Source organism: Pseudopipra pipra, chromosome 18 (genome assembly GCF_036250125.1).
Source record: "Pseudopipra pipra isolate bDixPip1 chromosome 18, bDixPip1.hap1, whole genome shotgun sequence".
NCBI lineage: Eukaryota > Metazoa > Chordata > Aves > Passeriformes > Pipridae > Pseudopipra > Pseudopipra pipra.
In genome coordinates, this window is record NC_087566.1 from 8,624,049 (window position 1) to 8,637,616 (window position 13,568).

General features: G+C 44.8%; 1 protein-coding gene across 1 annotated transcript in view; it reads right to left on the reverse strand.

The window, feature by feature from the left end:
* Positions 1-13,568, reverse strand: part of MLXIP (MLX interacting protein) — a 47,166-nt gene that overhangs the window by 7,683 nt on the left and 25,915 nt on the right. Inside the window, exons 6-14 of the mRNA XM_064675041.1 lie at positions 13,263-13,434; positions 12,264-12,353; positions 11,591-11,682; positions 10,837-11,482; positions 7,814-7,935; positions 6,937-7,123; positions 6,080-6,204; positions 1,940-2,038; positions 111-238 (exon numbers count right to left, since the gene is read on the reverse strand). Of these exons, the coding sequence (XP_064531111.1) occupies positions 111-238; positions 1,940-2,038; positions 6,080-6,204; positions 6,937-7,123; positions 7,814-7,935; positions 10,837-11,482; positions 11,591-11,682; positions 12,264-12,353; positions 13,263-13,434 (1,661 nt within the window). The remainder of the gene's footprint in view (positions 1-110; positions 239-1,939; positions 2,039-6,079; positions 6,205-6,936; positions 7,124-7,813; positions 7,936-10,836; positions 11,483-11,590; positions 11,683-12,263; positions 12,354-13,262; positions 13,435-13,568) is intronic.

Here is a 13,568-nt window from a genome sequence, read left to right on the forward strand (position 1 = left end):
AGCTGATAGCAACTCCACTGCTCTTCAGCACCCATCTGCTGTGTGGTGTGAGCCCTGGCAAACACTCCCTCAGTTAACCAAAGCAGGACAGAAAGCTCTCCAGGTCTCACATGATCGTGGCGTTCAGCTCCTCGATTTCCTCCCGGAGGCGCCTGGTTTCCTCTTGCATCTGGGTCCTTTCCTGCTGCAGTTTAGCAATATATTCTACTGCTCTCTGGAGTGTGATTGCATGGCTGATCTAGACCAAACACAAACACAGAGCTCACCTTCTGCAACAAAGTGAGACACACGAAGAGTTTGCCCCTAACCTGCAAAACACTCACAGAAGCACTTCAGCACCTCAAGTTTCAGCACCTCAAGTTTCAGCACCTTAAGCTTCCTTCACTGTGGTGCAAAACACACGATCAGGCCAAGCAAAACACTTCAGACACTAAACCCTTCATTTCTCTGACTCCTCTTTGAACTCTAGTACAGAGAAATGTGGTTGCAGTGGTTGTTTTCTTCCAGACATTACATTTGTGCTACTTTGTTGAAAGAAGTATTTTAATAATTTAAAATGTTTTGTTTCATTATCTGTCCTCTTAAAAATATTTACAATTCTTACTTAAGTACTGAAGGATGTGCTACATCTGCTGATAGATTTATGGTGCTGGTAGAAGCGTTGTTTGAAGTTGACAATATAGATTATTTAGTTTGGGAAACCTGAAGTTATTAAACAGAAGGTAACATGTCTAGTTTCTTTCAAATACACTATTCCGGTCAAGAAGTGAAATTCTGATGACATATCACCTTGAAAAATGATGTAAACAAAGAACAATGCTACAGAAAAGGCTTTCATATTTTCCATGGTTCAAAAGGTACTGGTTTTACAGGACATTTAGAATTTTGTTGTACAGATAAATCTGTATTTCAATTTAGCGAAGTTAAGTAATGTAGCCAGAATATGTTCCTAATTTGGACAAAGCCATTTGACAACGAGAAACCAGTAAGGAAGTTTTTCTCTGTAAATCTAAGCACAAAAGACAGGTGAAAGGGAAAAAATGCCTTGAGAACATCTGCCAGGCTGTGGGCACAGGGCCAGGTTCTTAAAGGCAGCTGAGTGACACGAGATGTGAAGGGTCCTAGAGGGATTTTCCAAATCCCCCACACTGGCCATGCTCCTGACTTCTCCCAGGAGGCAGAGGTATCAATGGTGTCAAAGTTTTACAGATCTCCCTGAGCTTTTCCATTCTCCCCGTGCCTCACTGACATGTTGCAGCACTATGTGCAGCACACACACAGTTGCTCTGCCCTCTCTCAGCTGACCAAAGGGAGCTCAGCTGTGGTTCACGTGGCACCGTCCCAAACTATCCAGCTGTGCTCATAAATACAGGCATTAACTCAGGCCCAGTGTCAAGGTGTATTAAACCAGGCCCAGCATCACACCAGCAGTATCTCCCTGGCTTCTGGCTGTGTCAGGCACAATAAGCTGACAATACTGGCTGGACCACAGTCTTCTCAAGTGCAGCTCTGGGGACCAGACCCACCCAGAACGGGTATAAAAGCCAATGTGTCAGAGGAAAGGTGGCATTACAGCAAATGCAAAGTCAGCTTATGCTGCAAACATGACAAACACCTTCATTACTGGGGTCTCAAGATCAGTTTTTCTTCATTCCCTGTTGGCTTTAAAGCTGCATTATTTCATCAGACAAGACTTGTTCAATGTTTGAAGTTGCAGCAGAACAACAATGTCTGAAAGATGAAGTGCTTTCACACACACCTGCTGACTACAACCCCTGGATTTCTCCCCTTCCCTTTTCAAATCCCTCAGTTCAAGTATCTTCACAGGCAGACCGGCATTCTCAGTCAACAGTAAAATGATTAAATTTATTAACAAGTCTTTCAGAATGGCTCTGTTTTACATTTCACATCAAACTGTTAGTGCTGCCCAGGTACTCACCGACTTGGAGTTGGCTGACACCAAACTGCTCAGGGCACTGAAACCAATCTTGATATTAGACCTTCGTTTCTGCTCCGAAAGATGCTTCATCCTTCGATTCTGCATAAAGAAAAACCAGCTCAGTCTATGCTGTTCTGCTTTACTGTTCTACTGCTATGATTACTTCAGCTATTCAAATTCAGTCATTTTTGTTGACTTGGGGCATTCACAGTCTCCCCAGTCAAAGCCACGGAACTATAAATTTGCAATCAATGATTAAGGTTTTTAAAAAATAGCTGTCACTGTTTTAAATTCAATTCCAAACTTTGTAGGTTTCCTTCCTAAAGTGTAAGTTTTTATTTACACCATTTCTCAAGTCAAATTCCAATTTTTGAGGTATGCAATTAGTTAAGATTTTGTTGAAGCTTTTCTGTTTAAAACAGTCCATATCACTTACTCCTAACACATACAGAATGTCTACTGATGTAACAGGCAGTCTGACAAAAAGAAAAAAAATAAATAAGAATCCACAACACTGGCCTACCCTAAGGATGAAGACTTTGTTAGGGATGAGCATTTTCATTTGTAGCTTTAAAAACTTATTTCCCCTCAAAATTCTTGTGAATTAAGTTCAGCTAGCTGAAGTCTTTTAACTGCATACTTTTGTCTGAGCAGTTTTCTTAGCATGAGGAAAAAAAGTTGCTAAGTCTTGGGCCACAAGCTGCAAACTTGTGGGAGACAGAGAGCAGTGCAAGCTGCAAGATAAGGAAGCTGTGACTGTCAGCAAAAGCTGCAATCTGTCCAGATAAACCAGCTAATAACCTGTCTAGAGATAGGAAAAGAATCCAGCAAGGAACAAGAAGATCCTGGACCAAAACCCGCTACTGGACCAAAGGCCATGGGCAAGGCGTGTCAAGAGCATGTGAAGAAGGTGCTGAGTGTAAGGGAATAAAAGCCCAGGGATTTCTCAGCTCCAAGTCCCTCTCCAGAGGCACCAGCCCCAGATGTTCCTATGGAAACCTTGACAAAGAACTTCAGCTGCAGCAACTGTGAGGGATTTAACCCATGAGCCTGCAGAGTTGTCTCTGTACCACCCCGTGCTCCTCCCTCTGCACTGCCTGTTGATTTCTCCTCCCAGTTGCCTCTGCTTACCCCGTGGTTTCTGTTATCCCTGTTTCTCTTACACTGCAGTCAGTGGTGGTGGTGGGGGTGTATTTCTGTGTGAAAAGTTCCTCCCCCAACTCCAGCATTCCATGTACACACCCATCACCCCTGGAACCTCAGGAATCTGGTTATGGGGGGGAATCGGATGTTCAGGTTAAAGGAAGATACAGCTTGATGGGCACCATTATTGTCTATTATTTGTTCTGAATATCATCTATCCTGGGCCAATGTTGACCTGTTGGGGTAGATTTCTGTCCAGTTGAGCAGGATAAGACAGTTACAAAGTACATGGAGTTGGTCCTACAGGCAGGGGGAAGCTGCAATGCTTGGTCTCAGGTTGATCCTGACTGGAATTGCAAAAACTGGAGATAATTGTCAAACAGTGGTTGGAGATCCAATGAATGCAATTAGAACTTGTGAGGACATAAGAGTAAATTGAACTAAAGTACAGGAATGTAGACAGAGAGGAACACCCCAGCAACTACTGGGGAAGACTGCGACAGGCTTTGTTGACAGAGTTCTAATAGACAGAATTCTTCATTGACAGAATTCTAATAACAAATTGGCAGCAAGCATGTTTGTGGACCAAGCCACCTTTGACATCTACAACTGTTTTAAGCATCCTGTGCCAGGTTGCCAAGGAGGAAATTTGAAAGATATTATACTACCTGGAGGTTCAAGGCTTTTACAACATATAAATGATCTGGTACTTGCCAGCAAAGTATATGAAGGTTGTTTGAAAGATACTATTTGTCTATGTAGAGCTTTAGCAGAAAGAAAAGGTCACCCTGCATCTCTTTCTAAGCTCCAGTTGTGTTGTCAGGAAGTAGAGTATCTAGTATTTATATTAACAAAAAACCAAAGATTAGTAGACCCAGAATGGGTCAAGGCTGTGATAGAAATTTCTTAGTCAGTAATAAAGAAAACAATTGGGAGAAATTTTTAGGCACAGGAGGATCCTGCAGCCCCTGGATCCCCAGGCTGCAGAATTAAGTAAACCATTGACAGAAGCTCCCAAGGCAGAGGAAGTGGAGTCTATACATTGGCATTCAGAGAAAGAAAAGACTTCTCAAGCTACAAAAGGAGCCTTAGTTTCTGCTTCAGCACTGGGATTGCCAGATTACTCCAAGCCCTTTGAGCTATTTATGCAGGAGGACAAAGGAGCAGCCGCAGATCCCTTCTCAAAGCTGGGCCCACACAAAGCTGGGCCCACACCGCCGCCCTGTGGCTTCTGCTCAGCTCAGCTCAGCTGGAGCAGTAAGGAACCACTCCCATGTGACAGCCACGGCACAACAGCCGTCCCGAAAAACCAGTCACCGACAGCCTGGAGGCTGAGATAGAATACAAAATGGAACAAAACGGCTCCAGACCAAAAGCCATCCCTGGCCCAAGAGGTGGGTGCCAGGAGGGTGGAGAGCGTGTGAGGAAGGTGCAGAGACCGTAATGATATAAAAGCCCAGGACTTCTTTGTTCTGGGTTCCTCTCCAGAGGCGCCAGCTTGTGTTGTTCCTACTTTTTTCTTGGAATTGGATGTCTGGGACTCTGCTGCAGGAAACCTGGGGTAAAGAAACTTCTTTGTAACATAGTTTGCCCTTTCAGAACACATTCCTGGCAGAGCGAGGCCTTCCAGTGGGAGCTCACCATCACCCCACTCTGGAAGGGAGGAAAACGGTGTAATAAAGCAGTGAAGTGGCTGCTCAAAACCACAGAAAATGCAGGTTCAAGAGCAGAACTGCTATTTTTGGTGCCTTCTATGCTTTTCCAAACTGAAATAATGTTACCTAGCAATACAGAACTGTTGAATCTAACTAACAATGCAGAGGATCAAAAGAACATACTCCTAGAGACTGGCAAATACCACTGCTTCTCTCTTTTCTTACAAAAGAGCTACTAACAATACACATCCAAAGAAATTTCTGTCAGAGCAGCTGAGTTTAAATGGCTATGAAGCCTATTTCATTGCAGAATTCTTACTTTTAAGAACACTGTTCCATCTAGTGACCCCTTTCCCACCATCAGCTAGCCCTGTTAATCTGTTCCTCTGTTAACTCGCTCTCTAGCAGCAAGAATAGGCTGCAACTACTGGTTGTGAGCATTTGTGCCATGCAAATCACTGCAAACTTTTATAAGTAACTTGTAGCATGGTCAGCAAGGGCCAGTTCTGATTCTCCTCTGCAACAGAACTAGAACTGAGTGCAATCACAGGCTGCAGGTGTTAAACTTACCTTTCTGCCCTGGGAGAAATCAAGCTGGTACCAACTCACAGGATAAGCAGAGCAAGAGAAGCCAGACAGGGGTTGGCACTTGCAAAACTGTTAAGTAACACTGCCTTTCACAACAGAACTAATGAGAGGGTTGCAGCTGATTGCTCTGCATTGGTTTTTTGTGGATAAGTTTCTCATACCATCACAGAAAGTGTTCTGACAAGGTCAGCTCGTGTGTGAGGCACAACCAGCGTCAGGTTCTATCTCTAGACCGCCGAGTTCTTACCCCAGTAATTCTCGAAGGGTTTTACAGGTGTAACTTGGAGAGTCTGTGGAGCTGCTTCTCTGTGGAGCAGCAAAGCATCACTGGAGACATGTAAGTAACTCAGCAGGTCAAGAACTTCCCCTCCAGCGATGGCCAGAGCCCTGCAGACTGAAGAGCCCCAACAGAACAATGGCAAAAAGCCACGGTTTAGAACACTAAGCCTGAAACCTTTGACCAAGTAAACTGAGACCTGTCACAACACTCCTGTGAGCCACAGCAGGAACTGCTGTCATGACCATAAGGACCTGCAGAGGTACAGCTAAGCCTGGCCCCTCTGGTGACACATCCCTGAAGAGCAGAGTAGATTATTAAAGACTGACATTTTGAATTGAACAGAGCAGCACAGATGCAGCAGCAAGCTAAGCCCAACACACAAATATGCTACTGTCCTGAAGCACAACCTTCTCTAGTCCATGCTCAGAAAAAAACAGCAAAGGAGAAAAGCCCCTCAAAGGGAAGGACACACACCTTAAATGCAGCCATAGTAGGGTCAGTGGCAGGTTTTCCTGAGCAGCTGTTCTGAGGAGACTGAGGGCTGGGGCTCTGCTCAGAGGTGCAGGGGGAAGCTTGGCCTGAATTCTGGCAGTCCCGGCCTTCATAAAGGAAGAAACACAAGTCACATTAACAAACAACTTCCTGTAGCAAATGTAACTGCTGAGAAGTTTCTACTCAGAAATGAACTGAAATGCAGTCGGCAACCAAATTATAGTTTGATGCAGCAACCACATGCTAGAAAACACCAAGATTGCTGGGAAAGCTTAGAATTTCATGGCACAAGCATAATACACCTCAAATAGCAAGATGTAATACTCCTTTCACACACACATAGTTCAGCAAAGGCATGTCCAACACGTAGGCTGCGACTCCATCGTCCTGCTGGACTGCCCCATTTGACTCCAATTGCCTGGGACATGATGGTGACAATTACAAGCCATTTAATCACCAAAACCAGCTCCACCAATGCACATGCAGAAGGATCTTTGCACTTACCTACTGTGTCTGAGATCCTCCAGCCAGAATTAGAGTTATGACACTGAACAACAAAGCTATTCAGCACTTCCTACACAGATGCCTTTCAACAGGTTTAATTTCTTGGTGACTACGACAGCACATCCTTTTAGAAAGGAGCCACTTGCAGGAAGCACAAAATCACAGTTTGTGGGAACGCTGCACAGTCATTTAAGACAAAAATTGCAAACAACTGGATGCAACTGAAGCTGCAGGGTAGAAGGGGATTATCCAGGGATCCTCAAGACCCTGCCTAACCAACAGAAACACACTTACATGTGCAGGGCAGAGAGAATGCTTAGAGCTTTCTAACTTACTAGGTGTAGGTGAGGGAACTTGTGAACTGCAACTGTGGTTAGGGATGTGCTCTCCTTTCACCAACACATCCTGGACTACACTAGGAGAGAAGAGATGTGAGACTGTGGACTGGCTTTGTTGACTACTTGGTGCTCGCTGTGCTGGACCAACCAGAATGTTACTACGGAACTCCGTCACCCCGGGAGCCTGGGAACAGCACAGAAATAGCACAGAGAAACACAGAGAAAGAGAGAGCAGGGGGGAGTGTGGGGGCACAGGGAGAGAAGGGATGAGAGAACGGAGAAAGTGGGGAGAGAGAGAGAGATTAAGAAAGAGAAAGAGAGAGAGAGAGATTTGTTACCTTGCCTTTCACTAAAAGCAGCAAATTAATACATGATTAACAATCTGACGACAAGAAACAAGGGCTAATATCTAAGGAATTGGCAGGCACTGAAGTCAGGCTTCTGGCAGGAGACCAGTGTCCTTTCATAACTTAAAGCAGTATTATAACACATCAACATCATAATATACTAAAATCTATTTCCATCTTCCTGCACACAACATATTGGGGAAACTCACTCACATACTCAAGGCATGCTTTCCAATATGTCAGTGGAAAGGTGACTTTCCTGGCTCCTTCCAGCTTAAAGCACAAGCCATCCCCATCCACAGCACTGTGTATACAGGCCTCCTTGGAATCTTAACTATAAAGTGCTTCCAGGCCCATAAAGTAACTAAATTAAAGACAAGCAAACGTAATGCTGATTGCACAAATGCATACACTGGGTAACAGGTCATTTAGAGGACTCGTTACCCTCCCGAGCACATTATGGCTCTCACTACTTGCAAATAACAGGCCTAGAAAACAAATACATGATTTTTTGTTCTTCTCCTTACTCTGACAATTCCAGCTGGTGCAATTGCAACATTAGACTGAGACGTGGCTGGCGTCAAAATCCCCTCTCTTTTTAAAGGTGCTGGAGTTACAATCACAGCTCTGGACTGTCCCTGAAAGGCAGCTGAAGAACACAATTCAGTTAGAATAGTTAATGAGACAAAAAAAAAAAAATGGAGATTATTTTGTATGAAATAACTTGTCATTAAACAGGGGGATGGATTATTGGGCACCTATTTGGTAATATTTCACTGCAGTGCAAAATGCCACCAGTTTTCCATTAATCTCAATCCCCTTAATCCAGTACAAAGGACTCCAATACATCAGTTTTTTCTGAGGTTTTTAGCATCAGTGTTTCAAGGTGAATTTACAGAGGTACATAGTAATTCAGGGAGCTGCAAAGTGTCTTCATTCTGTCAGAGCTGGGTTTGACAGGAGGAAGATCATCTTCACCTCTCCTCTCACATCCATACTTCTTGTTCTGCTGACCCAGGAAGGGTCAGTGATCCAATACTTCATGCTTCCTTCCATATATATTGAATCCTTTTCCTCACCACTTCATTTTACCAGCTTCTTTCACTATCTGGTTTTACAGCTGCCTCAGATGACACACAAGCACAAGACAAACAAATGTGATTGGGAATCAGCACCAAAATTCCAGAAAATAGGCTAAAGAACCAGGAGTTTTGCAGTGCTTAGACAGCTAGAGAGAATTCCGAATAGCAGCAAATGTCTCCACATAAATCTGTGAAGAATTCCATTTAACCAAGGCAGATGTGCAGTTGGTTCTTGCCCAGAGTTCAGAGAGAACATGATGGACCCTCCTATACTGTCACTAAGGGAAGAATCAGGCAAAGACAAAACTTCCATCTGGTTTTTGAGAAAACTGAACCAAATTTATTCAGTTTCATTCTTGCCTGTATTGGCTTCAGCTCTCCCTCGGACTAATAAAGTCATGATGCATGAGAAGTGTCACCACAGCTCAGTGCCTGCAGTTTAGCATCAGGATTCTGAAGGGCACACGCAGCAGGACGGGGAGACAGTGCAGGATTATCTAATGTCCCCTTCCTGACTGATCATCTGTGACTGTGGTTTGAATCAGGTGGAGGCTCTGCACATCCTTTCCCAGAGAGGATTGCACAAACCTTGTGGCAGCCCTTGCGTGGGGCTGTCGGGCACAGAGCTCTGTCACTGGGACACAGGGAGTTCATTCTTTGAGCATTCCCACGTCTAAAGCCGGAATCACAACCCTTCCACTGTTCCCTGACGTTCAGCTGGACTTAGGACATCTCTATTGAGCTCAAGTGCCTACTCTTAACCAGTGCATTAATGCTGCTACACAGGCTTGGCATTCCTGACTTCCACATTTGGGGAACTGTAATGATCAGCAACAATATTTAGAAATCGCTTTACATGTTTCAGGTTTCTGTCCTACACACGCATCTTTTGCAGACTTTTCTCTCAAAATCAGCACATTTATCCTGAAGAGGTGATAGGAGACTTCTTCTCCATGTGAAGTCTTGTACCTGATGAGACAATCTGTACAGATTTTTGAGTCCTAATACCACTAGGCAGTAAACGTGATGCATCCCTTTCTAACACAAGACATAATGGCATTTGCTTTATACTCAGGAGATGATTTGTTTGTCCTGAACACAAGTGACAGGCATAAATGCATCAGTGACCAGTACTGGCATTTATTCTATTGCCAAAAATAAAGCTCTAGTCTTTATATAAAGTCTTGGATTTGTCCTCGGAGCTTGGTGTCCCAGTACTTAAGGAGCACTGTGATCCCCAACCACACACCACTACCAGGAATGACAAACAGCAACAACTTTAAATCTAGATGAGAAATGAAGTCGTTGGTTGTGATGGTCCAGAAGCAACTGGTAAAGCATTGGGAAAGTGATATATGGGGTGAGGAAAAACCCAGGAAGCACTAAGAAAGCCAGAAGCAAAGGCTTTCTCAAAATGAGTTGCCTACTATGCTTTACTAGGTGAGAAATGCCTGTCTTGACTGCTGAAGGTACACAGACTCTTTATAACACACTATAGACAGGACCAGTGCCATTAACACCCTGGTACATTAATCATGGACCAACCTGATTCCAGTGACATGTTAGAATTAGATCCTTGGCTCTGTTCTTCTCCTGAACAGTGATTTTAATTTTTTTTTTTTTTTTGGTGGGTAAGCTCAGTATCAGGCCTTAGCAGACACACCTACTCCCTAGTAAAGCCTGTTTAACAATACTCCTCCAGGCAGGGTTTTTCATGAATTATTGTTGCTCATTTCAAGTGGCTGAAGTCACTTGGCCCCCAGCCAGCACAAGTCTAAAAACAGCCTGCAATAATCCCAACAAAAAGCTTGCTGTCTGTCCTGCTCTGGCCTTGAGCTTTCCCACAAGAACCACCACAAGCAAAACTCCCTCTGCTCATCTTGCTATTCTTAGCTTTGTGCCAAAGGCTCCAAATCATACCCAGTGTGGAGGTCCCAGCACATCAGTAGGTGCTCGTGCTTCGACCTGAAACCCATGTGCTCCCGAGGGCATCTCAAGAGTCTGCAGACTGCTCAAGATAAAGATCTCCAGTTCCCTCAGGAGATCTCCTGATCTCTCCTATGGAAGAGCAACCTCTCTCCCTACCATCTCCTCCTCCACGGTGGCTGAATGCTCTGAGGGGCAGAGTTCATCCCAACAGTGTGACCTAAACCTGAGCTTTCCCTGGGCCAGGAGCACAGAGCCCATGTGTTGATGCAGCTACAAGCCCAGCACTGCTGTTACAAGGAGAGACCCCCTTTTGCAGGTTGGCTTTTCACACTCACAGCCAAACTGCTCCCAATCCTTGCAGCAGTCCAGAGCATCCCACTGATCAGTGTGGCCACACCCCAGTGCATTCAGGGGTTCCATGGACACCCTCAGCAAGTTGTATTTTTACTTATTATATAAAGCAAGAAAAGCAAGAAGGTCTTTCCCTCCTGCTAGTCCCACTCAGAAAGGAAACCCATCACCCCCACAGTGCTGCTCACCTGGGGTGATGAAGGCATTCTTTACCAATAAGGACACTGTTTCAGGCTTTGGAGCAGGCACTATTTTTTGTGACTGTTTGGGCCTTGTCCCAGCACTGGCCAGAGGAACAGCTTTGGGGAGTGCAAATGTCAGCTGGTTCTGGGGCCGGGGCTGCCCCTGCACAACAGTAGTCTGGAAAGTGAGGTTACAAGGCACTCCTGCCCCCGGCTGCTGCGTGGCCAGGACGACGTTCTGGCTCTGGCTGAAGGTGGTGGCAGGGGCGTTGTTGGTCAGCGTGGCAGAAGCTGTGTGTGTGATCACTGTAGATTCACAGAGCCCAAACTTGGGGGTTTCTGGTGCAGCAAAGGCAGCCGGCGCAGGGCTCAGGGGCACCGCCGGCAGCGGGGACTGGTGCTGTGGAGTCGCAGGCTGAAGCAGCGGCAGGGGGGGCTGGAACACTGGCATGAAAGTTTGTGGCCCGCTGAGAGACGAGTCTGGAGAGAAGTCCGGTGGCTGGATGAAAGATCCCCCACTTCTAATGCTGGAACACTGGTCAGTGCCAACGTCAGGAATGACGGGAGCAGGTACTGAGGAAGCAATCAGTCCATCATCGATGTTCCCTGCTGGAAGCGTGTTGGACAACGACCCCGACGGCAGGACAGGAGACTGACAGGAAAGACAAATATTACTGATTCAGACATGTCTGAACTCCTCCTGAGGAGCACGTGGCTCATGTCAGAGCCTTCTGTTTTAAACACTGAGAATCCCTCTTACCTGGGAGGAGTGGCTGCTGCTGTCTGTTGTGGCTGAGCTGACAGCAGACACAGAAGGGAAATAATTATTGGAGCGACTGGGCGTGAATAATTCTGAAATATAAAAGGTCCCCTATTAATTTTCTACTTTTCATACTCAAGTTACAGCATTGCTAAATCCTAAAATTCACAGGAATATTAGTATTCTTTAGCAAATAATGAAACCATGCCCTTTTTGCTTCATACAACTGCTGTTGATTAAGCAATGAATTGTTGCTTTCCAGATCTCTTCAGGGCAGACTTCAGCCTCCAGGTAGGCTGGGACAACACAAAAATCAGTCCCCTGTTTAAGGTTCACCTACAGTCAGACAGCCAAGAGCTGATCCCCAATGCAGTCCCACAAAGCTCAGTTATGTGATGCAGGCTGTATGCAGGGCCAGAAAACAGATGTGACTTTTGACTTCCATGGAGATCCATAACCATCAAAGTTGATGGCAGCAGTTTAATGTCATGTGAAATTTCCTCAAAACTACCATAAAATGTTCGAAGGCAAACAAAATGTTAAATCTCTTCATCACTAAGAAGTGTTAAATGGGAAAACCTTAGACATCTGCAACATAATTTATTCTTGTTTGAAAAACTAGTTCACCAATCACCAATTTTAAAGAAATTAATTGACTATTTATTATTCTTACCCTGAAAAGGCTCAAAAGTATCCATAAAATCAAAGTTTGGCTGGAGAGGAATAAGCCCTGGTTGAATCATATCAGCATTTCCTAAGTGTCCTGCAAAATTCAGGAGACAGATTAGATTAGCTTCCCATCACTCACACAATAACAGCAGCAGGAATAAAGCATTTGGCTAAAACATGAACAGACTCCACATCCAGGCTTGGCCAAGATATTACAGAAAAACTGCTGCTGAAATGAACTGAGCATCTGCTTCTCTTCAGAACTACAGCACAGTTTTGAAATCAAAACCACTGGGGAATGAAACTTTCAACTACTAAAATGGAAGAGGTGAGACACGAAGGCTCTCACTAACAACTGGGGATTGCCAAGTCTGGATGTCTCCTGCTCCCAAATCTGTCCTGCCCCTGCTGCACAATACAAACTTGCTGGGAAGCACAACCTGAACCACCAGAGCACAGTACTTTAAAGTAAATCACTGTGCAGTTCATTTGCCTTGAGTACAATTCCTGTAAACCACAGTTGCTCTGGAGTTGCTCAGACATCCCTCCAGCAAGGATGGTGCACAGTGTCCCATCAGACAGAACTCTATAGCTCTTGGAACTGTTTTTACAGATGGGACTAACACTTGTTCTAAGGGACAAAATCAAATTAAAATACACAGGTGCTCCCTCAAAAACACACCCACAACTATGCTGAGATAAATAACAATGCCTTCACCACTGACAAAGGCAAATACTGCTCATTACAGATTTATTATTCACAGTAACATTAGAAGGCAAAGCTGGGAGCAGCACACAAGAAGCTAAGACAGAAGTTAAATCTGGATGAATAACTGGGATTCCATAACCTATGAAGCATAAGACAGCTACAGTCTCTGACCTCTTTTTCTCTGTATCAGCAATATAAGATAGATATCTTAGGCAAGACTGCAAGAGCTGCAAAACAACAAACCAGATTTTTCATAGAGGTTCTCACTGCAACATAGCTACAGCCAAGAAATACCTATGTCCCTGGAATTTGGCCAGGAAACCAGCTGATGTGAAGACAGTGTGGAGAAGAGTGTGTCGGTGAACTCGGACATGAGCATGTCTGCATCCAAGAGGCTGCCTTCCTCCATAGGGACTGGGGTTTCTCTGCCATACCTTCTTTTTTGCCAGAGAACCACATCATCATCCTGCCAAAGGAAAGGAAGAGAAGTCAGGCTGCTGCCCAGACACCGACACCACAGCCTGGTGCAGATCTACAAAATCAGTCCTCATTTTTCACATTTTTAGGGAAAGAAGTTCTCTTTGAGGAGCCATCAAATGG